Source organism: Charadrius vociferus, unplaced genomic scaffold (assembly GCF_000708025.1).
Source record: "Charadrius vociferus isolate BGI_N301 unplaced genomic scaffold, ASM70802v2 scaffold415, whole genome shotgun sequence".
In the NCBI taxonomy this organism is placed as follows: Eukaryota; Metazoa; Chordata; class Aves; order Charadriiformes; family Charadriidae; genus Charadrius; species Charadrius vociferus.
Window position 1 is genome coordinate 335,891 of NW_009648367.1, and position 22,013 is coordinate 357,903.

Sequence of the window (22,013 nt, forward strand, 5' to 3'; positions counted from 1 at the left end):
CCCCCCGGCACGGAGCTGATGTCGTCGTCGTCCCGTCCCCCCCCCCCACGCTGCATGGAGTTGGAGTATGTCCCTACGGAGGACACTCTCCGGTCCCCACAGAGCTGCCCCGGGGGGGCTGCAGGGGCAGGGGAGCAGGGCAGCCCCTCGCAGGCATTGCTGCAGCCTTACGCGGGGTGGTGGGGGGGAGGATCCTGTCTGTGTTTTTCCTACTTAACTCTTAGCTTCTCTCAAGCAGGAACTCTGAAACCGTGGAAAAGGAAGGAGAAGGAGAAGGAAAAGCTGCGGAGCATGTTCCCATTGCCCTGGGAACCCTTTTCTCTGCACGGGACATATCCTGGACATATCCTTCCATACGGAAGCGCTGCCGTACCTGATACACCCATTCACAGGCGCTCACTGTCCATCTCATAACGAACTGATAGTCCTTACAGTCACCAGAGCATTGCCCAGACTTATTTTTATTTCTCACAGCTTCTACTTAGGCTTGGCTAAATATGACCAGATCAAAGACCAGTTACATGCGCACCTAGTTACTTGAAGCAAGTCACAAATATATCTGTTGGATGCATAGAAGTCTATATTGTAAGAGAGCCTGCCGCAGCTCTGGTCAGGAACTTCATTCCTCTGATTTCTAAATATTAAAAAAAGGAAGGTAATGTAGAGGTTATTGGAGCAATTGAATTATTTGTGGTGTTGCTTCAGGTCTGTGGCAAATGTTCTGCCATATTACTAGGAAAGAACCACTATCTCCCAGACCTGGATTCTTACAGTTGATTGTCTGGTCTGTCTCTTGAGATGCACCAAAAGCACTTTCAAAACTCACTGGTTTTGAATAAGCGCTGATTTCTGGCCTCCCTTTATGAGGGACACTCCAGTGCAAGAGTGGGAGGAATACAGCTGTGGCTGCCAGGTGTTTCTCTGCAGCCCTCAGACTCACCTGTCCTCCAATGTCACGACTTTTGGCTCGCAACTTGTTAACCTGGCATTCAGCTATATCAGCTCGTTCTTCAGCCTCTTCCAGCTCGTGCTGAGTCTTGCGGCATCGTGAGAGATTGGTGTTTGCCTGTTCTTCCTGAAAGTCATGCAGTGCTGTCAGCGACATGGACATGAACTGACATTGCCCTGTTACCATTAACTGAACACCCTACGGCTGCACCGCAGTGACATCACCTACTATAGTTAGTGTCACAGCTGCATCCCTGCATTGCCAGCACTCCAGGCACTTCTATCTACTACTGTCAACAACAGGAGCACTCTGCTGGGGACAGAACAATTAGTCCTGCCCAGTTCCAGCTGGCAAAATTGGTTAGTGTGGCTCCAAAAGTGCAATGACTCCAGGGTAATTACAGCTGTGCCTGCTCTGTTTTGAGCCATAAGTCTTTACGAGGTAAGGACTAATGTCAAGGATTTATGCTCAAAGGCAATGGCCATAGCTTCCCTATCAAACTGAGGGTTCAATTGTTTCAATGAACTTGGGAGCCCAGATCTTTTGGAAATCTCCACCCTGGGCCCACAAAGATTTAAAGAAAGTCCCGCACTCACAGCTTCCTCAGCCTGTTTCTTGTATGCTTTCACTTTTAGTTGCAGCTTGTCCACCAGGTCCTGGAGCCGGAGAATATTTTTCTTATCCTCTTCAGACTGTGGGAAGTGAAAATCAAGTCAGTCTTGGAAAATGGACTGAGGTGATGCGCATAAGAGGGCAGAGGATTTGAGATACCTGGTAAGTGAGCTCCTTTAGCCTTCGTTCATATTTGCGAGCACCTTTCAGTGACTCGATTCCCCGTTTCTGCTCAGCGTCAAGCTCATTTTCTAACTCATTGATCTGAAACAGAGTATGATGGTGATGACTGCAAGCTGATCCTGCTGTAGGACGCTGGGGACCGAGGTTCGGTGGACTAGGGCTGCAGAGAAAGCGGCAGTGCAGGGCAGCTTCCCGCAGCTGCTTCTTGGGGTTAGACTAGCTAAAAATGGCTCACCATGCTATATTAGTAGTGACACAGCGTGTGAATCCATGATTATATATAGAAGGAACTTAGCTGTGCCTACCTGGGGCATTTATAACCAAAATTGGGTTTAAATCTGTCAAAGCAGAGGAAATTGAAACAGGGAAGGGAGGGTTCTGTCAATGTTCACCAAGTAAATAGGGAAAACCTGTTTCATTTGTAATCTTTGAGTCCAGCTCATCCTCATGAATAGTCCTTAACAAGCTCCCATAGCTCCCTGCCTCTTCTGCACTGGATGTAAGTCAAACCTGGACACCAATGTTTTTATTTCTGCATGGATATTTCCTTTCAAAGCCAAGAGTACCTAGTTCCCAGTCAGTTGTGCTGTGTTTTGGAGCAAGAACAGTTGAAGAGTGCAGTAAGTGGTCCAGGCTGGTCCACCTAAGCTGAATGCTCTGCCTCTGAGAGTGGCAGCAGCGTGTACTGTTTAGGGACAGCAGGTGGCACATCTGTGCCTGTTCCCTTAGGTATGTCTATAAACCTGCTGATTTCTGATCCCTTTTGAACCTTCTACCAACTGCCTCTACAGCCTCCCATGGCAGCAGGTTCCAGAATTTCAGTGCCCACTCTGTAAAGTACTTATTTTTATTTTTTTTAAGTTGATCTCGAGGTGAAGATGTCCTGATCTGCATTGTGTGTCCTTACTTCTCACGTTGTGCATTTTGATGAATAACCATTCAGAAAACCTCTTGCTTACTGCTGTCATGATTCTGTAAACTCTGATCACCTCCCTCTCAGCATCTCCTCTCCAAATGAAAGAGTCCTAGCCTTTTTTGTCTCTCCTCATAAGGCTCCTGCCTGGATGCCATTCCCTGGATGCTTCTCTAACTGTCAGGTCCTTCTTGAGTTGCAGACACCAGAACTGCACGTGGTACATTTAATATGGTGGCAAGTGATGCTCTCTGTGTTCTTCTCAGTGAATTTCCTAATGAAGCCCAAATGTTTTCCTCTTTTGGGTTTTTGCTTCTACTGAACACTGAACAGTTTCTGAGGCCTGTCATGGATGAGACTGAGATCTCCTGACTGAGCTATAATTGCCAGTTCCAAGTTCATCCCCAAGTAAGTACATTTTAAATTATTTTTCCCTAGGTAAGTTACATCTATGCCTACCCTGATGTTCATCTGCCACCATTTTTGCCCATTCTTATTTTATGAGGTCATTCTTAAGTTCCTCACTCACAGTGCAACGTACAACTAGTCAGTGTAACTCTCATCAAACCTGCTGGATATACCTGGGGTTGTCCCTGTTGTAACCTTCCCAAGAGGTTCCAGCAAGCAAGGGCCCACTCAGGAACTTAACCGTAGCCTACCCTCATCTTCACCATACCCTCGCCTCTAGTTTCTGGAGTTGCTTCTTTCCACCCTTCAGGGCCAGCTGCTCAGCTTCATCCAGACGGAGCTGCAGGTCCTTCACTGTCTGTTCCAGATTCCTCTTCATCCTCTCCAGGTGGGCGCTGGTGTCCTGCTCCTTCTTCAGCTCTTCTGCCATCATGGCTGCCTGGTTGTAGTGCACAGTTATGTTACAAATAGCCACCCCTGTCCCTGGCAGTTCTGTGCTCTCACTGGGAGCAATGCCCAGCTTCACGCTGATGTCTGGCTCTCCATGTTCTCAGTCAGTGCCCATGGCTGTGCTAAGGGTCTGTCATACAAAGAGGATCACCGTTTCTCAATATATGTATTTCTAAAACTACTCTGCCTTGGTGCACGGTCAGGGTTGATGACAAGAAAAAAATAATTAAGGCATGCAAATGACTCAGTAGCAAAATTTCATTTTTTAAGAGTCAGCGGAAATTAGGGTCACCTTGAAGTATCATCAACTAGCACTCTGCATCTCTGGGCTCCCAAATGATTATGAATATCTGGCCATTTGGTGCCTAAATTTGCTAAAGGGTCAGACTCCTAAGCAGTTTTTGCCAATGAAATGACCCCCAGTATCTCAAACTACAATGAAAAGCTTGTGCCTGTTTGGGTCTTCAGAACCCAGCATGGGTAGCTGTTACCAGTGTGACAGGACAGCAGGGAACCTGCAGTGCTCCTGCTGGTGGGCAACCAGAACTAGACACAGCACTTCAGGTCCAGGTGCACCATGTCTTGATGCAGTAGTGTGACCATTTTCTGTTCTATTTTCGTATACACTTCCTAGATAGTTCTAAGATTTGTTTCTTCTGATGCTGTGGAATTCTCGCCTTGTTTAAGTAAAAAATTTCTAGTCTCTCTTTATTTCTTACATGTCTAGCATTTGTAAGATATATTATTTTAGTCTTAATTTCTGCTTTTCTGGGGTGTGTCTAAACAGGACATGGTTGAGACTACTCTTTTCCTATAACAATTTTGCCACCATCTGTTCTATCTTGTCTGTTACATTTATTCTGGAAGCAAAAGTGAATGTGTGAATGAGGAAGGGGAGACAGGGTGCCTATTCAATACAGACTACTAGCAGAACATGAGTAGAGGACCTCAACTTAATGGGTCTTCTGTAGCAAGCAGTAGGGCAGAGGCTGTGTGAGGCCCATATGGGAGGGATTGTGTGTCACCGATATTTTCTGGTCCTATGTTGAAGACTTGGTTTTTCTCAACCTGATTGCTCCTTTCTAAAGTGTGAAAGTGACTGCAGTGTTATAAAGTGGAAGGGAGGCAAGCAAGAGGCATGCAAGATGACTCACATCTGTAATTGCTTTCTTTGCTTTCTCCTCTGCGTTTCTGGCTTCCTGAATGCTGTCTTCAACTTCACTCTGTAAATGAGTAATGTCCACTTCCATTCTCTTCTTGGTGTTGAGGAGGCTTGTGTTCTGTTGGGACAGCCAGAAGACAGGTTCCCACCCCATTTCATGCCACTCCCACATGCCTATTGTAAAGGAGATACCATATACCTGCGAGTGGAGGAGCTGCACTCGCTCACTGGCATCTGTCAGTTCCTGCTCAGAAACTTTCCGGGCTCGCTCTGTCTGCTCCATAGCAGCTCGCATCTCCTCCATTTCTGTTGTCATCAGATTGTTCCTACGCTCTACCATAGCAAGCTGCTCCTTCAGGTCCTCATTCTCTCTCAAAGCATCATCCAAATGGAGCTGGGAATCCTTTGAAGGTGAAAGCACCATGAGACTCAGAGGCAAGCAGAGTGAGTGGCAAAGACCTGTAGGACAGTAGCCCTCATGGTTCCTACCTTGAGTTGCCCTTGCACGGCTTTGAGGTGCTTCTGTGTCTCTGCTACCTGGCAGCTGACATGGCTCAGCTGTATTTCCATGTCATTCAGATCTCCCTCCATCTTCTTTTTCAGCCTCAAAGCATCATTTCGGCTTCTGATCTCAGCATCCAGTGTGGTCTGCATAGACTCTAATAGCCTCTGGTGGTTTCTCTTCAGCTGCTGAATTTCCTCATCTTTCTCTGCACTCCTTCTGTCAACATCTGACTTCACCTGGTTCAGCTCCAGCTGAACACGTAAGATTTTTCCCTCTTCATGTTCTAAAGAGCCCTGGTAGGGTTGAAACAATATCATTTGTCTCTGTAGTGTCCGTTATTGGGAAATGCCTATATGGAATTTTGACAGTTTGCAGTCAGTAACACAGATATATTTGACTTACTGTAGACCTTTAGAAAAGGCCTAGCACTGAAAAAAACAGCTGCTGTTCCCATACAGAGGAGTCATTATACCTTAGCTGGATATAAATCAGTAATTTAGGAATAAGACTCCTTAGGAAAATGCCTGCAATCACAAGATCTGTACACTGAGAGCTATGTTGACACTGCAGAGATAACAAAACATGCAGAGACATAAAATAGGACAGCCAAGTTTCACGCTCAGAAGAAGCTTACCTTCTCTTGCATCTCCATGCTGAATTCTGTTTAGGGCCTCTACACTTAGTCCCACCCCAGTGACTGTCTGGCATCTTCCCATTCCATACAGCATTTTCCCTCTGATACTAATACCATCCAGCTTCTGATGTCTAGGAGTTAGGAGCCTGAGGATGGGTCTTTACAACCAGTGGATAGAAATAAGCACATCAAGGGAATAAAACAGCTGATGTAGCCTTGGCATCCCTTTTAAGAACAGACCCTCCAGAGATGCCTGTTCCTCCTTTTTGATTCTAGAATGAGCCTATGGTGACTAAGGCAGGATTAGACTGATGACATTTAGATGCATAAATTAGAGCAGATGGATTTGCATGGCCACTATAACTCTTGTTTCTACTGCCCACCCATCTAGTGAGATCTAAAGATTAGAGATGTGTCAGTCATTTTTTACTTCTTTTCCTACCTAAGAGGGGTTACAGAGAAAATGAGGTGAGGCTCTTCATGGTGGTAGACAGCAAAAAGAAAAACAGCAACAGTCAAAAGTTGATACAGAGGAAATCCTGACTGCATATAAGGATAAAAATATTTTCCTGTGAGAATGATGCCTCACTGGAAAAAGTTGTCCAGCAGTACTACGAAATCTCCATCCTTGGAAGTTGTAAAGAACAATTAGACAAGGCTTCAAGCAACCTAATGTAACTTTGAAGTCAGCCCTGCTTTGAGCAGGAGATTGGACTAAAGACCTCCAGAGATCCTATCCAACCTAAGTTAATTCTGTGTCTCTGTGTTTGAGCTATGTCCTAGGTATACCATGGGCAGCTCCATGAAATGCTTTCCAAGGTGTTTTGTGGGGAATCAGATATGGTCATATGGAAGTGCCAAAAGCTTTTGCAAGAGACAGTCAGGGCAGATAGGGAAGATAAAGCAGAACCTAGACAAGAGGGAACTGAAAGAGCTACAGTCTGGCATGGATTGAGAACAAAGTAACATTTAAAGTTATGAAGAGCTGAGGGATAGCCAAAGACAGTAAGGAAGACTCAGAGACCATGGAACTGTGGGATCTGGTATGCAGCCTGTGTCAGCAAAGCCTGTGAGTGGACCAATGGCACCTCCAAGGTTCAGCTGATCCCCAGCAACCTCTCCATGTCCATCAGAACCCATGTCCTGTGAACTGACTTCTCTTTGAATGTATTACTGACTCCCATTCATTAAAAATGGAGGAACTGAAGAAATATAATCTTAATTCTCTTCAACATTCAGCTTTCTTTGAATAGGAGGTGATACCAAGAAGATTTTTAAGTACAGATTGGACATGGTCTCAAAACATCCTTGATTAATTTGACTAGAAAACACAAATTGTCAGAGTTTTGAAACACAAATGACTTTTCTTTAGCCTTTCAGAAGAGCAAATTCAAACAGGTGGTGCAAAATGAGCTCAATTTTTGTCTGGGACTGATTTTTTTTGTGCATGATAGCACAGCAAGGAATGCCACGTTGGTATGGGAGAGGAACTGTCCCTATGCTATTTAGTCTGCTTGTGCTTTCATACTGCATTTTTGTGACAGTGTCTGGATAAAGAGGAATGTATAATCTCCAAATTTTCTCTCTAAAAGCAAGCCCCCTTATTGAGGACACTTGCCTCTGCTTCTTCTAATGCGGCTTGGAGGTCACACTTTTCTTGCTCAATTTGCTTCTTTGCTTTCTCCAGTCCATGATTAGCTTTTCCACATTCAGCAATCTGCTCAGTCAGATCAGAAATTTCCTCTGCAACACAGGAAAAACACACTCAACTCATCTTAGATAATGTTGTCAATGGACCTGCAATTGCTGTTTGACAGTGGGAGTGACACAAGAGATAATGATGTAGTGTGATGCAGCAGTGAGGAGAAATAATAGGTCTTGTCTCATGTGCAATCTTTATTCCCAATTACCTGCTATTTCCAGTTCAGTGTGCAATTTGAAAATGAGAGGGACCAACTGGAGTGAGCTCAGAGAATAATGTCAACTTCCTCTGGATAGTGAAATTACATCTCCAGAGACAGTCCCGTCTGATTGCTCTCTTTATCCTCAGATACTTCCCAGGGATCATTCAGAAAAAGGAATTGAGTTGTGTTTCCTTTATGCAGTTAGTTGGCTTATTAAATGCCAATCCATTGTGCCACAGCTGCATGGTCCTCCTGTAATCAGGAGATAGTCAACAGCCCTCCAGATTTTTTCTAATGGCAGTGACTGAAGTAATCTGAAAAAAATGAGTGTCTAGTTTCATCATAATTTCTGTCCATTCAGTTAATTTGGTCCCTATCCGTGAATGGGATTATGATGGTGCAAAGGAGGGGGAATATCATGAGGAAGTAGGATGCTGTAATGAGCTGTAGGCCTGTGCTTACAGGTGTCTTTGTAATCAGCTGAAAAGGAAAGAAAGTTGCCTAACCTGAGATTTGTGGGGAAACCATGAGGAACAAAACCCTGGGAAGAGGCAGAGCTCTGGTAGCCCAGAAACATGGAAGTATCTTAGGACTTATGGTGGATTCTGATGGAGCTGATGGTGGATGATGGTGGATCTTGAACTTACGTTGGAGGTTCTTGTTCTCCCGTCTGACAGTCTCAGCCTGGTCAAGCATTTCTTCATAGGCATTCTTCATCCGGAAGATCTCCGTGCTAAGAGAGCGAGACTCCTTCTGGGCAGCTTCCAATTCAGCCTGACTCTCCTGGTACTTCTGCCTCCATTCAGCCAGGACCTGGAGTGACAGGAGCTATCAGAGCATACGAATGAACCACTCTGCAACACTCCTGTTTCTGCACATTTACAGGACAAGAACTCAAGAGGCATGGCCTGATTTACAGTCTTTGGCTTTGGACTGTTCTCTGCCTGTGACAATCAATTCACTGTGATAGATACTCTGGCTGTTTTGGTGGAAGCTACTTAAATAATCCACTTCAGCCAACGCTAGTGCATACCCTAAGCTCTCAGGCAGGAGAGCTGGGCCAAGGCACAGATCTGTACAACATCATTTGGGCAAACAGTGTTCAAATGTTATTGAAGGTAGGGAAGGCTGGGACTGTGCAAAGGAGTCTGACGCTCTGCCTAACCCAAATACAAGGCTGGCACTCCTACACCAAGTGAAAGTCAGGGCTTGTTAGCTTGCATGTGAATACTTGCTCAGCCTGCTTGATCAAAGACTAGATATGGATCCTTCTAATCTCCCTTGCGAAGACTTCATGCTTTTTAAAACTGTCAGAAAGGTACTTTAGTGTTTGCTGTGGTCATCTGGGATTACTCACACTGTGACATTATCATTAGTATATGTCACATTATGTCCTCCTTACCATAGCTTTGCTTTGGACAAAATGTACTTTATCTTACTGTGAGTGCAGAATTTTCATAATTTAAGAATTTGGCCTGGCCTATCAAATGTATAATGATGTTCAGATCTGGCAGGCTCTTTGAATGAACCTTGTCAAAATTCTTCTGGTTTTTGTCAAATGCTGCACAGGCTGCGTTCGACCTCTCCACGTCAATCATGAGGTCATCCACTTCCCCCTGCAGCCTCTGCTTTGTCTTCTCCAGTGAAGCACACTTTGAGTTGACAGCCTCGATCTGCTCCTCTGACTCCTGCAAGCGCTGAGCAAGCTTCTTTCTGCAGGGTGAGATAATCAGCTCTGAGAGAAGGAAAATTCTGGTGTTCTCAGACAAAGGACAGGAAAGGAGTTTGGCATGGGAAGAGGTGGGCAGAGAGAGCAACGTAGAAATGCATGATGGTGTAAACAGAGACCATTGATAGGAGCCTGGGATGACACAGCACTCTGGAGTGGTGCATAAGCTAGAAGAATACTTACCCAACAGGTAGACTATACCAACATGGAGAGGAACCAGAAACACACTTTCAATATTGGCAAAGAATGTGATTTCTCAACTACTATGATTAACTCCATAGTTAATGCACTGGAATTCTTTCTGTAGACACACCCAAGCCTCTGCTTCTCCTTTAAACCTCCACTCACTCCCCTTTTCAATCCTAACACATTACAAAGCACACTGCTCTGCATGTTATTACTACAAGCATATTCTGGTTTCCTCCAGTTCCTTCTCACATTTATATTTAAGTATCTTTCTACTTGCTCCAGACCATCCCTACACATACTTGGCCTCCTCCAGCTCCTCCGTGCGCTGGATTGCATCTGTCTCGTATTTGGTTCTCCACTGGGCCACTTCGCTGTTGGCCTTGGACAGGGCACGCTGCAGCTCCCCCTTGGCTTCCTGCTCCTCCTCATACTGTTCCCGGAGCAAGTCACAGTCATGGCGAGCAGACTGCAAGGTGTGGGCCAGGGCGTTCTTGGCCTGGGTAATTAAAAGTATTCAAATTGTCAAAACATTAACAATTTGTGACTGGATTTTTTTACGGTATTTCAATCAAACCTCCACATCTCACTGCCCATGTGCAACCGTTGCCAGAGTAACAGAAGGAGCAAAATGAATAACATCAGGGACTCTGTTTCAGACTTGAAGTTGTTAAACTAGATCAGGCGCTTGTCCATCTTATCTGGGATACTGCCTCTCAAATCATCTGCATCCAGTGCTTCAGGCAAAGACACAAGAAACCCAGCAACAGTCAGGGTGGGAATTATCTCTCAGGAAGTTTCCCCACAAGCTTTTCAGGTAGAATTTGGTGTTTATCTGAAGGTGGAAGGAATTTTAAACTGTGTTGTCATATCTAACCCAGGGTATACTAGCATTTCAGCTGTCATCCTCTTTTTGGCTGTTGCTGTGTTCTTTACCTCAGGGGCTTCCCATAGCAGTAAGGTATGCATACAGAGCTATTTCCACTCACTTCTCTCATAATTCTGAACTTCAGAAGACATGATAAGAAGGGCTTAAACTGTCTTCTTTATTTAATTTCTAATGTCTCTTCTTTGTGTTGTACTCCAAGGCAAAGTTCAAAAGTTTCATCGTTCTTATGTCTCCAGCTTTCTCTGAGAAGAAATCTCATTTTTTTTGTTTTAGCTCATTGATTTATTTTACAACTTATTGGTCCAAATTAAAACAAGTCACCTTATTTTCTTCCTCTAGTTGCCTTTTCAGCTCTTCAGTTTGTTGAGTGAAAGCGTGTTTGCCTCGAATCAACTGAGAAATCAAGGACTCTTTCTCCTCCAGTTGCCGAGTAAGTTCACCTAACAAGAAAATGTTTATTTTTTTTAAAACAGGGATGTGAGACATAAAACATACGAAGGAGAAGAGCTAGCCATATGGGAATTGGAGATTACAGGACACAATGTAGTAAAATGGACAGTAGCAATTTCATTCACACCAGTAGGACAAAGCTATTAAAGATAAATGTTGTGCTGGCATCAAAGGGAAGGGGATGAACTGACCACAAACTCACACATTCATTTTGATTGACAGTGCTGCTTTTGGTTTGGTTTTATGTTTCCTTGGGTGGAGTTTCTATGACTGCCACCAGGAGGGAATTCTACAGTCAGAGTTTAGTTCAGATCACCCAGTGATGAATATGTTACAAAATACACAGGCAGTCAGACAGCATATTTAAGTGCTTGGCACAGGACAATTGCATTACATCTAGGGACACACCATTCTCAGTCTGTAGACGTGTTTTCTGCATGTTCAGTTCATTAATTAGTCGCATATGTTCATCATCTTTGGTTCTGACTTCACTGAACTGGTCTTCGAGAGCTCGGCACATCTTTTCCAAATTGCTCTGTTAAGAGATAGAAAGCATATCCTTCAGCTCATCAGAAGAACATTGCTCAGGAGAACAATGGTAGTGATGAGAACTGTTTCTTCCTGTGCAGTAACCTTGGCTTTGGAGACAGACTCCATGTTACTGGCCAAGTCGTCAATCTCCATCTTCAGCTCACTCTTCTCCTTCTCCAGCTTCTGCTTCACTCGTTGCAGGTTGTCGATCTGCTCCCCAAGCTCAGCTGTGCTGTCCGCGTGCTTCTTCCGCAGTGCGGCAGCCGTGGCTTCGTGCTGCAGCGTGGCCTCTTCGAGGTCACGACGCATCTTCTGAAATTCTGCCTCACGCTTCTTGTTCATCTCAATCTGAGCTGCGGTAGCCCCTCCTGCTTCTTCCAGGCGCTCGCTGATCTCCTCGAGCTCCCTTGAGAGGTCAACACGTTGCTTTTCAGTCTTTGCACGGATTGCACGTTCAGCTTCAATTTCCTCCTCCAGTTCCTCTATTCGAGCCTGTGAAAGTTAATTGGTTAAATGAGGACTTCTGAATAGAGGGATTTGAAATTATCATCAAAGAATAAAGACCAAACGTTCACATCCATTTATATCAGCAGAGACAGTGAAGCACCACTAGAAATTTCACTGAATTGTGTCCTAGGACATGCAATATTTAGTTTTGGAACATTAGTGAAAGCAAAATCTGATATTTCATTTTATGTTGTACCTCGGAATGGATTTATTATGTTATGAAGGATATAGTATTGCACTTTTCTGAAGAAAGAGGGGATATGTCACTGGAAAATGTAAAGTAATGCAAGTTTCTTCAAAATTTCCCGAAGGTCAGGCCAAAACAAAGCAGTGTCCTCTCTCCATCAGCAAACAAGTTGGAAGGAACCTTGAGATGAGCAACTGTGGGATAATAGCATTAAAAAGAACTGTCTTCCTGGCTCTGCATTTAGAAGGTGATCTCTGTCCTGCTCATGACAAATTATGTCACATTCTGTTGTTTTCTTAGAAAAGTAATTCTCAATGGCTTCACTATTGTTATAACTCAGTATCTGATACATTTTCAAAGCCTGCCACAAGCTTCACTTAAGAAATTTCTTACGTAGTTATGTATAATTAGCGGCCAGAGCTTCTGTAAAAGTGCCCTGAGATGGGAACAGCACCCAGAGTCCGTGTTAATAATTTTATTCATGTGTAGGAGAATTTTTTGTAGAACAGTCTAAGAATAAATATTATTTAATTATAAGGAGATTGTGCTTGGCTACTAAAAATATCAATAACTCTTAGACTTTACCTGAAGCTCCTTAATTTTCTTTTGCAGCTGAGAACTTTGAGCCTGCTCATCTTCAATCTTACTTTGCAACTGGCTAATTTCAAAATCCTTTCTGTTATAGAACAAGAATGCAAATTCAATATGGTTAAGATAAAGTCTGAATTTTAGAATGCAGAGCATAAAAAGTCAGTGCAATACTTTTTTAGCCTGTCATCCATCTGTTGCTTATCATTTTCCAGATCCATGATGGTATCCTGAGACATTTTCAGATCACCCTCCAATTTTCTCTTCGCTCTCTCAAGGTCCATCCGCAGTTTCTTCTCTTGTTCCAGAGATCCTTCAAGCTAAAACACATAAAACATACTTTGAAACACATAAATTATACTTTGAAAGTAACTATTCTTGATTTGAAAATCTAACTAGAATTGGAAATTGATGAATAGAGAAAACAGTCAGATCCTGTATATACTTCTCATCTCCACCTGTGCTATACTCTCGCTGCAAGATCAGTGCTGCCATTATGATTTGGTTTCAGATATTAAGCTGTCCACAGCGTGGCCATGCACAGTTGAAATGCAAGTCTTTCTTTGAAAAGTACAGAAATTAAAATTTTCCAATGACAGCAGTTGCTAGCAGATAGACTGCTAAATATTGACGAATTCCCCGTGTTCATAACTTCCTGGAGTATGTCCACACTGCGCAGGAAGAGACCACAAATAACTCTGTGTCAAACTTCAAACTGCCACAGATATACTGCTCCAGCTAATTGGTTAAAATGAGGCACAAAAGTCTCCAATGCTGAAATAACTAATGAAGAACATAGTTTAAATGGGCTGAGAAAGATGAAAAATATACTGGATTCCAGAATACACTGTCAACTGGCAATGAATGATTAGCTGAAATTATTGGAGCTGCTTTGGCTGCTTTAGGTGTTCCTCATACTACCAACTACAGATTTCTAGTCTCTTCTAATCTGTCAGAGCATCCACCTACACAACCCCAAAACTTTTTCTTACATCGTCTACTTGCTGCTCCAGTTTGGTCTTGGTTTTAGTGAGTGTGCTGACTTTGTCTTCCTCAACTTGCAAGTCATCCAGCGTCTGCTGGTGAGCTTCCTGGAGAGCCTTCTTCTCCTTGGTGAGTTTAGAAATATTTTCATCCAGAGCTGCCATCTCTTCAGTAAGATTCTTAACCTGTTAGACAGCCAGTATCCGTACTATGAGAGGGTGCCTTGAGAAATGACAGACTGAGAACACAGTGAGGGCACCCTTGCAAAATCTTGCATGGCTGTAGTAAAAATGCTCTCCACAGAAGGTCTATATTGTTCATGATGAAAGTAGCAACAAGTGGCATGTATGACAATCAGACCTCTCTAGTTCTGCAGTGGTAGGAATTCTTGCTTTAGTTGTTTTTGACTACCAGCCCTATCCTGTTGAATTCTATACATCTTCACTTGCCCCTGCAAGTTTTTTCCACTGGGATTTACAAAATGTGTCTGAGTTGTTCTTGCTCAAAAAAATTATTTCCTGTACGTGATGTATTTGCTAGGCAAACAGCCGTAAATTCTCAGCAAGTGAGGTTCTTTAAAAAGATATTATCAAGTGCCAAGCAAAGCCCAAGATGTGTTAATTTTTCCATAAAAGTGAAAGAGACACAATAACATGACAAACAACCTTATGCCCTTGAAACAGGTGATCACAAATTTAGGGCAGGAACTTCTAAGTGGGCTGCTGGACATACCAGGTCTGCTGGCTTTATCTTGGAAACTTATTCCATGTACTTCAATGGAGCACTGCACACCAGCAACCTTATCGCAAACATATCGGGCGCTGTGCATGAGCCTGCCTCGCCCTTGCTTCCCATTTGTCTTATTTGGATGGGAAAGACTGACAGTAAGGATAAGGAAAGTCGATTCTGCTAAGTGCTTTAGCTATATGGCCCTGATATGTGATAAGGCACTCCATCATCCTAGTACCCAGCGCCAGCTAGATTTCCTCTAAGCATTAATATAGAAATGTCCAGCATATCTGCAGTTGCAAACTTAGGATCCAGTATTGTTCTCAGTGAGGGCAGTGAAGGGAACCTCGGGGTTGTAATTACATCTCTGCTAGTATTGTTTCCACAGTAAGACTGAACACTGTCAACACAGATGTGGGCTTTTGGACTCTAACATATATATCTCAGTTCTGTCTCTTCACATTGATTGTTGAGATGTATGTGAAGAGACCTGGGCTTTTACTGGGAGATAAAAGAGTTAATGACCACCTGATATATACTCTCCCTGCTACACTGACCATCTGAACCTTAGAAGTCAGGAAGAACTCTCATCATATTGTCAAGTCAATGGAGGAAAACGATGTCCATCCTAGTTGGGACCTGGGCTTCTTAAATATAAGAGAATTATGAGAAAACATTTGACATCTGCAAAATCAGTTCTCCTCAATGCATGTGAGAAAGGACCAGCAGAGCCATTCTGTGCTGAGCTACTCACAAGCATACTAGTCCTCCATTATCCACAGGAGACAGACATTATGACTCCAAATAGCCAAATATGGAAATTCTCTATCAAGAACCATAACAAGCTCTTAACTCTTTTTGAACTGTTACAAGAAATATATTTTTCCTTAAAGGAAGTTATAATTTTAACAAAAATTTTCTCTCATAGGTGGCAATACCTCTCTCCTATGCCTTGGGCACATATCAGTTCCTTTCAGAGCACTTCGGAATGACTGCAACTTTCCACAACAGTGAAAACTGTCTGGGAAAACTGTCTGGGGAAGAATAATTCCCTGATTCCTCTGTCACCTTATTCTCTGTTGCATGCTTCTCCTTTTCCACTTTGGCTAGAGTCAGTTCAAGATCATCAATATCTTTCTTCAGCTCGGAGCACTCATCTTCAAGTTTCCTCTTCTTTGCTGTCAGTTCAGCATTCATCTCCTCTTCATCCTCAATTCTTTCACTTAGTTCTTTAATTTTAGCTTCCAGCTGGATTTTACTTTTGATGAGTCCTTCACATCTCTCTTCAGCATCAGCTAGGTTTTCGCTCTCCTGTCAGAACATATTGAAGGCATGTTATGTTTGTCATAATAATGACAGAAGGCAACATATGTTGTTCAAGCGCCATCTTCAGGAAGTTGCACAAGTCAGGGCAGAATTTCCTATGCAAATCACAGTAATGCACACGATTCAGTCATGAGGAAATTGTCCTGCTCAGCCATGGCTTAGGAAAGCGAACCATAATCCCGTGGTAGAGACACTTCCTTTCAGCTGGTCAGATGGTTTGACTACAATACCGTGCAATAGATTCACAGGGGTTAGTCATAATAAGAAGCCTGCATGCAGTCAGTGAGATAAATAGGTGGGTAGCAAACTGGATTTCATGGAAGCATGAGCTTAGATGCGGATTTGTAAAATATAGAGAATTTCAGAGTCATCTTTCATAGAGTGTTGGATGATTCTAACTTTAATAAGCTCCTCCAACTCTAATGACACAGATCAGACTGTCTCTCCCCAAACTTCCTCTCCTACTTCATTCACATGGGGCTAACCTTGATCATTCCCTAACTCTCTCTCAGCCAAGACAGGCTCAGGCTTGACCTAAAGTTTAGCCTGCAACTTTTACTATAACTAACATTTTAGGACACATGGTTAACAGATAAAATTTTGTCTAAATTAATGCTACTACGATGTATTCTAGGCAGAATACCAGAAAAGGTATCTGTTGCCTCCCAGAAGAGGCTGAAAACCATCACTGCAGTAACAGAAGATGGTATGTTTAATTCTGTCTCAGATTCTGCCTGAAACACATAGCACACTGAAAATCACGGGTAGTTAGCGTGCATCTTCAAGAACAAACTTGGAGAACATGGTGCTTGAGAACTCCTTCAAGCAGGGTTGATAGAAATTCCCTCAGGAAAATGGGACTTAGCAACAAGACAGAAAGGACTCTTCCAGTCCTGAAACAGTGAGAGAGTGGGAGTTGAGAAAGAGTCAGACAGCACACTTGAGGGCAATGGTCATACCTTAGGAGTTCTTTTATGTTCTGAAATATGAAATCTAAGTGCTTTGAAAGGCATCCTAACCTGGAAGTTAGTTAACCTAGTTAAACCTGGGCTTCTTGGTTTTATTGGCTTACCATCCACAAAAGTGAAGCCCCCAATGCTTGTAAACTAGGTGAGTTCTGGAGAACAGAGCATTAAAGTACTGAGAAGGGTACAAAGAAACTCAGAAATCTGGGTGAAGTTAAGTTCTGAAGAAAGATTCAGGTAATTAATCTGACCTTCAGAATGCACAGTTACAGTCTCGGTGCTTAAAACAGTATAGGACTTGTTGAAACCCAACTGGTTTGAAAGCATATGGAAACAAGTGACAGGTCCACTTGCACCAGACTGCCCTTGGCCACATAATATCTTATCACCTTTTAATACCTGACAATATTCCTGTCTTGTGCAATTTCAGTCTCTGCTCAACAGTATTCCAGTGAAGAGCTTCAGTCTTTGTTCCACAGTTTCAGTCCAGTTTCTAACAGAAAAGCACCCCTGCCCTGGCTGCATATAATAACCATCAGCATATGTGGAAACAGCCTGTATTTCATTCAGAATCAGATACCATTTTTCCGAGAACATAGAGTATACTGTGGAAAATCTGATTCTTCCACTGGTGATTGCTTAATAGCGAAGTGGGTTTACATGGGACCTCAGTCAGAATTTCCTGTATTCATACTGTTTTATATGTGGTTTGTGCTCACTTTGCTTAGGTGTAAATCATAAGACCAGATACAAAATGGTGGAGAATCTGGCCCTGTTACATGTCTATTTATGAAGGACAGTGGAAAAGAGAAGGAGAAGAGCACCAGAATAAGAGGACGTGGGGCTAATCTGAAAATGGAGGTTACTCACAGATTGAACCTGAAGCTGCAAGTCATTTTTCTCTTGCAGCAGGGTCACCATTTTCTCCTCCAGCTCTTTCCTTTTTGCCTCAGACTTTGCAAGCTCTTCCTTGGTTTTCTGAAACTCCTCCTTCATGTTGGCTATCTCCTTCTCAGATTCTGCACTCTTCAGCAAGGGCTTCATCTTGAAGTACAGCTTCATCCAGGGCCAGTGCTTGACATTCATGAATGCTCTAACATTGTACTGGATGATATAAATGGATTCCCTGAAAACATACAAAAACACAGTTTATGAGACTGGTGAGACTTGGGTTAGAATCAGACCCTGATTTTTGGCCATATGGCATCAGCGTTTTCCTCAAAGAACATCTGCATTAGACTTTTTTTCCTCACCTCCCTTGCTTTTATTAAAGTGTCATTTCTAGGCCCTTGATTGCAGAATGGCGGGTTCAGTAGCGTGAACAATAACTATGTCTGGATATAAGAGGGGGAAATACTCCAAAACAGACAAACTCATCTGGCATGTTGCCTGGCAATCTCTGAGGCTTTCCTCAGTCTCAAAGAAAGTGCAAGTGCTCAGGTGAATACCAGAGTGAAAACTGACATCCTTGAACTACTGCTGCTGAGATTACGAATCTGGGAGTTGCTGTCAATTGTGGAAACACCAGCTTGATGCTTTTTGGATCATTCCAAATACCATATTAGAAATTACTAGGTCAGAAACTGAAAACAAAAATTAAATATTTTTATGGTGCTGAATGCAAAAGGATGTTGTTTATTCCCATAGTTCAAGGGGAGATCAGACAGTTCCTTGTGGAGAAATCCAGTAAGAGTTATTGAATTCTTAGAAACTATCCCTGGCTCAGGAAGCCCCTGAACTAAATATATACCACAGAGTATTACAAATAAAAGCAGCTGGTTGGCAGATCATCTTATACATTTGTGCGATCCTTGCTCCCCCTAAAGCTTTCACTTGTCAACAGCATTTGAGAAAGCTTGCTTGGCTCGCCCAGTGCTGCCACTCCTACGCTCTAAATTTTGCATGATTCATCCCATCTCAAAGGGAGAGAGCTGAAATGGGAAGGGTGTCTGGGATGGTCGAAAGTATGGAGAACCTTCTCTGTACAAGCTGGAATTGTTCCTCTTAGATGGTGGAGCCATGAAAGAAAATCAAAGAGGAGGTGAGCAGAGAGTGATTATATGCCATTCCTTACAAAATTGATGTGATCCAATGAAATTATCAGACAACACGTTCAACACAGACAAACCTTAGCACTTGTTCAGTTGCCTACCTCCATCACAGGGTTCTTTAAAGGTTGAAATGGTAAATGCGTTCCTGGAGAAAAGGTTCACTGTTAAATACTAAATACCACGGTTCAGCTGCATGGTCCGATTGCTAAATAGCTATTGCCAGAATTTGGGAGGCTGTATCAAGGAAACTATTAGTTTGTGTTTGCTCTGTTTCCCTAACCTTTCTGAGGGTCTTTCCTGAGGACAGTTTTTTGCCTGAGACAGTACACCGCATTGCTGCCTTTTGGTCCGACACATTATGATTGTTGGTATTTTCTTATATTACCTTCTTTCATTCATCTTTTTAAATTCAGTTCTCATGAGGAACCCTCTGCACATAGCTTGTGTATGAGTGATGAGGCTCACAAGCTTCTCATCTCTCATCTCTTCTAGGAGTCCCAGGAGACCTGCCTTGAAGAACACCTACAACATAAAAAAGGGTCAAATAGAGGCTTAGGCAGATACACAACCATTGTCAGCTGAGGGTAGTACACGGCAGTCTTGGAAAAAAGCCTGCAGACTAAAGGTTTAACAGCTAGAGAAATTTTGTGTCAGTATTCATACCTTCAGTGTTCCTGTGATTCATGACAAGTTACTCTATGTATGATATAATCACATTATTGCAGTTTTATTTGGTGCCTCCTCCAGAGTAGGTTGTGGAAGGTCTAGCTCATCAGTAGTTATTAAAAAAAGACTTAACTTTCAACTTAGTCCTATATCCTACTCTGTCTTTTCTCTGTACTCTACCCTTCTATGTCAGGCTCAAGATTTGCCCTGTGAACTGACTTAGAGATGGCCTCAGAAGCGTACATGCTGATGGCTGTTCAGTAGTGTACATGACTGGGCTTTTGTCCAGAGATAATACTGCCTTGGTTGTGATGATCAGAGAATCAGTGTCCCACCTAATACTGCTTTGGATATGGAAGACAGACCTGTGGGTGTGCCTAAATCCCCCGAAAAGTCTGACTGTCCAAACTTGTCTGAGCCTGTCTAATATGCACTGATATACATGAATTCACCTGGCAAGGGAAAAGGGCAGCACTAGTTCTAGTTGAAGCCATGCTGGGTCATTCTGGCACCATGGTGTTCCCAGGGCTGACAGTGTTACCCCTCACACATACCCCCAGAACCAGACAAGTTTTCTGTACCTCTCCTTGCTAGTGGTGTAGTTCATTTCTAGTCATTGTGAAGGCTGATTTCATATGCAAGAAATACTTCCAACGAACAATATTCTTTGCCATTAATTATACCCACTCTTCCACAAGGACATACCTTGGTGTGGCCAAATCTGTATTGGTTGTGGTCCACATCAATGGAGGAAAGAAGCTTTTCTGAAGCCTTTTTGCTGTCAATGAATTGGCCTTCTGGAATGGCTGAGGCATTAAGAATCTTGTACCTGTGGTAAGAGAGGTTGCAAGAACTGGTTGCAAACAGGGTGAGGAAAATAAGATCCATCGTATATCATAAAATATATGGAAGCTGAGCTATCTGAAAACAGCTGAATATACCGTCTGAAATCTAGACAGTCTTGGCTCAACAGAACGTGGTGACAAGGGGACACGTTTACTCTTCAGAGGAATTTGTTGGTTGTGTGCCAACACAGTATGTTGTTACACATGAAATTAATGTGCATACTTAAGAGTGTCTGTAGGTCCAGGAATTAGGAAGAACATAGTGAGAACATGCCAACCTCTTCTCATGTTGTTTCATTGATCAGAGGAATGCTACTCAAAATAAAGTTGAAGAAGAATTAAAACTACTAACAAAAATCAGCTATATTCCAAAGGGAATACAGTTCTTGCCCAGCTCGCAGTCTCTAGAAGTTGTACCACTGAATCCTTGAGTTTGGACTAAAAATGGCGTGGTATTATTCTGTAAATGCTAACAGCAGCCTTAGCATTTTTCAAGGTAACTTAATGATTACGGTAATCGTGTATCATGGACAGGACCACCTAATCCTTCTAAAGGGGTTTCTTCAAGATGCATCAATAAGGATGTGTGACTGTACCCTGGAGCACTTCTTATTCTCAAGTCTACCTTGAAAGAGAATATGTAAAATCAAGACAGTGATAATGGTGCAGTGAATTTATTCTCTATTTTAGGCTTTCGTTGTAGCTCCTGAACTGCGGCACACTTCATTGGAACTATAAAGCACTTTTTGGTTTTGGACTACAGCCATTACGGATAGATTCCTTCACCTGTTACATCAAATTATGGTTTGACAAGTGAGACCAGCTAATGCCTTACTGAACATCAGGTTGCAGGGCGTTTTCAGAGAGGTCTTGGCTCCTTTTCACACCAGTTCAGCATGGAAGATGCTACAATTACATTTACTTATGACTGCAGCCAGTTCTGATCCAGCACTTTTATAGCAACTGAGCTCACATGAACCAGTTTAATTGTCTCTGTTTTAAAGATGAGCAAAACAAGGCGCAGCATCCAGGCCAGCGACAGACCACCAGAAAAGCCCTGCATTTTTGAATGCTTAGTCAGTGCTCTGTAAGGAGACTGTGCTGACATAGAATTATTGAATGGTTTATGTTGGAAGGGACCTTGAAGATCATTGAGTTCCAACCCCCCTGCTATAGAAACCTCCCACTAGACCAGGTTGCCCAAGGCCACATCCAGCCTGGCCTTGAACACCTCCAGGGATAGGGCCTCAACAACCTCTCTGGGCAACCTGTTCCAGTGCCTCACCACCCTCAAAGTGAAAACTTTCTTCCTAATATTTAATCTAAACCTGCCCTCTTCCAGGTCCTTCCCCAGCTCTCATGTAGGTCCCCTTTAGGTACTGGAAGGCCGCAATAAGATCTCCAGGCTTTTTTCTATGTATATTCTGTTTTTCTATGTATATTCTGGAAGACTTAGAGAGACCAGTCTCTAATGCCACTTAATTCATTACACTACAAACAGATGCATTCATTTTGCATCTGTTTGAATCATTGGGCATTGACTACAGTTTAGAAATGATACTGGTTCTGATGTATCAAGAAATCTTTGGTCTGATCAAAGAGGGAAAAGACTGGAGTGACCTAAGACAGTATTAATGAGTTAGTTCCCTCAAATGCCACT

At 43.0% G+C, this 22,013-nt stretch overlaps 1 protein-coding gene across 1 annotated transcript in view; it reads right to left on the bottom strand.

Moving 5' to 3' along the window:
• MYH13 (myosin, heavy chain 13, skeletal muscle) overlaps nucleotides 1-22,013 on the bottom strand; it is a 35,619-nt gene that overhangs the window by 910 nt on the left and 12,696 nt on the right. Inside the window, exons 19-39 of the mRNA XM_009885293.1 lie at nucleotides 20,214-20,337; nucleotides 19,228-19,364; nucleotides 17,662-17,917; nucleotides 15,569-15,811; nucleotides 13,780-13,956; nucleotides 12,962-13,107; nucleotides 12,785-12,875; nucleotides 11,608-11,997; nucleotides 11,383-11,509; nucleotides 10,846-10,964; nucleotides 9,938-10,134; nucleotides 9,250-9,433; nucleotides 8,368-8,533; nucleotides 7,435-7,559; nucleotides 5,167-5,475; nucleotides 4,877-5,080; nucleotides 4,670-4,795; nucleotides 3,334-3,504; nucleotides 1,721-1,825; nucleotides 1,546-1,641; nucleotides 827-1,075 (exon numbers count right to left, since the gene is read on the bottom strand). Coding sequence (XP_009883595.1) covers nucleotides 827-1,075; nucleotides 1,546-1,641; nucleotides 1,721-1,825; nucleotides 3,334-3,504; nucleotides 4,670-4,795; nucleotides 4,877-5,080; nucleotides 5,167-5,475; nucleotides 7,435-7,559; nucleotides 8,368-8,533; nucleotides 9,250-9,433; nucleotides 9,938-10,134; nucleotides 10,846-10,964; nucleotides 11,383-11,509; nucleotides 11,608-11,997; nucleotides 12,785-12,875; nucleotides 12,962-13,107; nucleotides 13,780-13,956; nucleotides 15,569-15,811; nucleotides 17,662-17,917; nucleotides 19,228-19,364; nucleotides 20,214-20,337 — 3,742 coding nt within the window. The remainder of the gene's footprint in view (nucleotides 1-826; nucleotides 1,076-1,545; nucleotides 1,642-1,720; nucleotides 1,826-3,333; nucleotides 3,505-4,669; nucleotides 4,796-4,876; nucleotides 5,081-5,166; nucleotides 5,476-7,434; nucleotides 7,560-8,367; nucleotides 8,534-9,249; nucleotides 9,434-9,937; nucleotides 10,135-10,845; nucleotides 10,965-11,382; nucleotides 11,510-11,607; nucleotides 11,998-12,784; nucleotides 12,876-12,961; nucleotides 13,108-13,779; nucleotides 13,957-15,568; nucleotides 15,812-17,661; nucleotides 17,918-19,227; nucleotides 19,365-20,213; nucleotides 20,338-22,013) is intronic.